Here is a 5,291-nt window from a genome sequence, read left to right as displayed (position 1 = left end):
ACCACTCTGGAGTGCGCCAAAAGCATCAGGCCTTTTCAATCTTTGAGAGCCAAAGAGTGCTTAAAACTTTCCTTCTGCACTTTGAATAGGATACGCATATGATATAACACCAGACACATGGATCTGCACATCTGGCTGGACCATAAAACCCTACTCGTCGATGAGCCCCGACGCCTCGAGCGCAGCCAACTGCGACTGCGACAGGAGTCGTACCACCGTATATCGTATGTGTTCTGGAATATTGATGCTGCTCTTTATGTATATAAATGTCCTGCTTAAGCTTGCCCTTAAATTACCAAGTAATTCTAGTTGAATTGCTGCGACGCCAGTGCTGCTCAGTCCTATCCAACTCCCAAAGCTGTTGTTTCCTTTTGATACTCTTGCCGCTCGCCGTCTCTGCGACTCCGTCTGTTAAGCCCACTTATGTTGGATCCACTGTTTGTACTGCATTATGTGACTGCGATTTTCAACCCCACAGTGCAGTGCGTTGCCGCTGGACAGCAGAGCCCCGGGCTCATAATAGAGGAGTCCAGAGGGCATTATTGCCTGGTGTTTCGCCGCAGAGATAGCTGAAGAGGCAGCGGGAAGCTGCTGAGCTTTGGTGGATGACGTACTTTCATTGATGGTCACACAGGCTGCACGCGGCAAACCACGAGGCAAACCACGAGGCAGCACCGGCAAACGCTGTACTCCGTACTTTTGGAGGAGCACTTGCTCCCATATCTTTACATCGTCGGAGCGAATGCCAAAAATTTTACTTTTCTGGTTGGCTGATTTTGTGTTGTGGAGTGTCCGTGCTCCAACGCTAGAACGCTGGCCAGCACAGATACCTCGCATGGCCCGTTCGTTCGCAGTAAAATAATCTCTGCTTAGATCAGGGAGGATCAGACTGTATGTTATGGCCCCCATATGCCACACTAAGGAGCGGGTGAACGCTGGGATGTGTCGCTGTACGGAGCGACTGTGACTGCAAATATCTTTCTCAAAGCAACCAGGGGGATGACAGTTATAGTGGATTACCTAAAATCAGCTTGGGTCCGCTAAAAAATCCAATCTGCCTTTTATGGGAGTTCTACGAGGGGAGAAGATGCATGCAGATGCGACATATTTCCGATCCGTTGCCGCCACAGAGGCGGATGAAGACCCCACCTTCGTTCTCAACGTCGATGAAAAAGCGCGTCCCAGTTTTTCCCGGAGAAGGCTGAGGTCCCCTGCTCGGTTGGTTCGCCGTGGACGACGGGAACTACTGTGGCGTGCATTGCTAGTGGAGAGGCTTGTCGTTGTTGCGGGGCTAGCAGCAGCCTTTATTATCCTGAAATGTGCCTTTGAATTGGGCGGCGTTAAAGCCCTAGATGGACTTCAAAGATCGCTAGCAGAATCCTCGGACTACAAGCTTACTGGAGCTTGTGGCATTGAAAGCAATCCAGAGCTGGTACGGAACAACATCGGCGTATCTGAGTTCGAGCCAGAAGATGTGACATATGGGAGAATTCACAAAGTGTTCGACCTACTGGAAGAACTGCAACGCACTTGCAGAATTCTTTCTGTAGGGCGGGGGATTCTGTTGCAAGCTCGAATCGCTTGCTTCTACTTGATATGCAGTGCGCAGGAGCTTGCCGCGGTTTCCGGGATGCTACCAGATCATCTAGTGACACGTAGAGTACAACTCACGAATTCGGCCTCCAATCTGGCCAGCAGCATCCTCGAACGGTTTCCTACTTCTGCGGTTGGGGACAACGCATTTCGCCGGGTCAGTCGGCTGCGCGAACTCAACAACCAGCTGCTGGAGCTCCCCGAAACATGTACGCTAGGTACAGCGCAGTGCAGGATAAGACTGCAGCATCTGGGGTTGGTCCAGCTTGTGTTCTTGAATACTTCACTTACCCTGCTGAGAGGACTGCTCCAGTGGTCAGAAAAGGGAACCGGTTCATCAAATCAGGCAGTGAACGAAATGCTAACGGCAATGACTCAGTTGCGGCATAAACGCCGAACACAGATTCTTGGAGACCACGGTCTTGGACCGTGGGTGGCACAATACCTACGGTTGGGGGGCCCCAACCACGTCGTGGAAAGAGAAAGGGGGCGGCAACTCCTTCTAGATAATAGTTTGACACCCATAAGTGTGCTTGTCGCGCAGTTGAAAGAGGTGTATACTCACATACTGGGCACAACAGGACGGAGAAACAATCCTGCTGCTGTAGCGAGTACGCCTCGATATCATGCTACAGCAGATGCGAGGCAATTCGCTTTGGCCCCTCCCACATTCGGTGTTTACCTGACTCCGACTGCAGCAACCAGCTCAACCGATCTGCACCCCTCCAGCGCTTCTTCCTCTGCGTCGGAAGATGACAGCTTGAGCCCAGGGAGAGCGGTTGGTTCGAATGTCATGCCTGCTCCCTGTCACCCCGAGTTTCTTCGGATGTTCCTTCACCAAGGCCCACTGGCACCTCTCCGCGGCCCTCCAGGCCAACCACTGCGTGAGCCTTCTGGACACAGAAGGGAGCAGCAGTCTGCCCACCTCTCAACTTCCTGGTATTTATCCAACCAAAGTACAGCCAGTTTCGAAGGAGGGATACCACTTTCAGGTCCCCTATCTGGGACGCACTTGGCTGCGCCTTTCCCCACAGTACAGTCCGCAATCGTGCGGCGCGTAAAGGCGTCAAGGGGACACCGGACGATGATGGATTACCGGGCAGAACAGCAGAGTGAAGCCGCATCTGCTGGGAGGGTTTTCTACGGGGTTGCGGAGGGTGAACCGAGACCATCTGGTATAACTGGACGTATGCACAGGGTGCAAGCGGCTCCCAATGAGCAAAAGTTAACTGAGCTGAGCACAGAACACCCTGCGACTTCAGAAAGCTTGCGAGAGCACATGGATCCCGTTAGCACGAGCAGCCTCCTTTACCCAGACGGGGCACCTGCGGGTGTGAGTCGTACAACTGATGCCTATGTTTCCGGTTGGCCGCTCCCGGATTTTGAAGGGGATGTTGCACGGGGTTTTCGGGGCAGGGAGCACTTCAGTGAATTCCAGGGCGGTTCTGGGCAAGCTGAGAAGTTACAGGATGAAGGACGCGTGCAAGGGGCGGGGTTTGTTTTCCACCAGAAATCACAGACGTTTGAACAGACGTACACCCGAAGGCCTCAGTAGTGACTTACAGAAACGCAGGAGTCATTTTTGTCGACTTTGCTGTGATAGGCTAGGTCAAGGGGAAGGCATTCTATAAGGCACGGCAGCAGTGAGGCGTCGACACGTAATGGGTATGCCAACCGCCCAGATGGAGTGAAAGACGCTAAATCTGGAGCAGGAGCTCAGATCGAAATGTGTAGCTCATTAGGAACAACGAGCATCCTACCGCCGTTTCCAGCGCACCGCGCTGTCGATGCAACAATATGCGGGGATGAGGGTGTAGGGGACAATACTTTCTTGCCGTGCTCAATGGACCCGCTTTGTGCTTGTTTTGGCGTGGGTACACGCGGCTGCGAACCATATTGCGGTGGACATGGCAGCCCAGTGTCTGTCAAGAACAGCGGTGGCGCCTTTTGTGCGAGTTGTGCCACGCTCAGGCTTCTGCCAAACTTGTTTGACTCATCTGATCACTTTACATGTCCTGCCTGAAAAGCGGTCAGGTAGGGACTGAATGGCGCAAAAAAAATCGGTTTACACTGCCATCGGTTTAAAGCTTGTTTATTCTGGGCTCAAAAGCAAACGAGCGAGCTGCCTACGCTTGAGTAGAAAGGACGCACCAGAATACTCCCTGATGATTCAAGTTTGCTCAACTGCGTTTCATTGCTCTTCTAGTGGGGATACTTCCTGCCCGTTTATCATACCTGTTAATGGTAATTTCAGTGAGGACGTGTACAGTCAGTGTACAGCACTACTGCTCAGTCCTGTTGGCAACCACCGCATTTCTGCCTTGTTTGCACAGAATCTAGCTATGCTAATAACTGCTTCACTATATCTCGTCTCTTGAAATAGGAAGATACTGGGTATCCGTGAGTGTAGTGATGCCCCAGGTTCTTCTGCTTAGAAAGCACACAGAAGCATAGAACAATCGACAAGTGACGGCTGGCACTTTCGCAGGCACCCAAGTACTACCTTGTGAGACCCGTGCTTAAGCATGCTTAGGTGATGCCCAAGTATTTGTAGCGCTTCCTTGCCTAGGACAGTGTTCCTATCAGCGTTGAATAATCACAACAGGCCATCTCACCGTCCTCCAGAAAATGCATTGTTGGGTATCTGAGCTAATGAGGGACAATGACGCATGCAAGCATGCTCCGCTGTACACTCCTTCCTTACCCGTCTAGTTCACAGCGGATTGCTTTTTTGTGCTGTATGGCGTTTGTACCTGAGTCACTTTGAGAATCTTCGCAGCTAGAGAGGTCGTGTATTGCCTCGTGATACGTCTGTGAAAGTGAAACGCTTCTTGAGTGCGCTCCCAAGGATATTTAAACAGACAGATGATTCTCGTCACATGCATATGATATAACGAACGCTGTGTTCCTGGCGAGACGGTTAGTTTGATTCACTAACAGTGGCAACACGAATTTTGAAACTCTAGTGGTGAGAATTCGCGATGACTGAAAGGCCTCGCAGCAAAGCTTCAATAGATTCCGCACGCAGTCACGAAGCAAAAGAGTGGATCTGACAAACACCATTCATCTGTTGACGGAGTGGTTTCACTACGACCACTGTACGATGCCAATGTTTCTCCGGCGGACAGGTGTAGCTGCATATATTCGTGCCAGTATAATGCCTTCGAAACACCAGATTTATTCGCTTGTTGCCTACAAGTGTATTGTGTTCTTCAGGTTCTTGATTTTGTACTCTGAGGTATTTAAACGGCCCTTTTCAGCCTTCAATTGAAGCACAAAAGTTGAACTTTCACAAAAGTTGAACTTTCTTCTCGTGTTCCGCTCGTAAACAAGTGCCGCATGAAGTTTGCCCTCACGTTATACAGAATGCGAAGCATGGAAGTAGTTCGCTTATTTGATCGAACCTTGACGCAATACGTACAGCAAATGATGGAGACAGATNAAGCATGGAAGTAGTTCGCTTATTTGATCGAACCTTGACGCAATACGTACAGCAAATGATGGAGACAGATACCTTGAGCATGACTGCTAACTTGCGGGCGCAAACGTCGTAACCAACTACGTTTTTGCCTCGTCCCTCCTTTTTGTGTTAAAGGGGGTTTATTTGCCCTTAGTTCCTTCGCTTCTTATTCCGTGCACTGTCTGCGGCTTCTGAACTACAGTTTCAGCAGTCTTCATTTAGCTGCACTCCAGGCAGT

The 5,291-nt window shown here is 50.7% G+C and overlaps 1 protein-coding gene across 1 annotated transcript; it reads left to right on the top strand.

Annotated features, from left to right (window-relative positions):
* Positions 1-1,063: 1,063 nt before the first annotated feature.
* On the top strand, positions 1,064-3,148 carry EMH_0004650 (uncharacterized protein; the record flags this gene model as incomplete). The annotated part of the gene is made up of 1 exon (XM_013496848.1): positions 1,064-3,148. One exon carries the CDS (start codon positions 1,064-1,066, stop codon positions 3,146-3,148), a length of 2,085 nt encoding a protein of 694 aa, XP_013352302.1.
* Positions 3,149-5,291: the final 2,143 nt, after the last annotated feature.

Source organism: Eimeria mitis, genomic scaffold (assembly GCF_000499745.2).
Source record: "Eimeria mitis Houghton genomic scaffold, Emh_scaff233, whole genome shotgun sequence".
NCBI lineage: Eukaryota > Apicomplexa > Conoidasida > Eucoccidiorida > Eimeriidae > Eimeria > Eimeria mitis.
The sequence above is the reverse complement of the archived record's forward strand: the minus strand, read 5'-3'. Positions and strand labels throughout refer to the sequence as shown.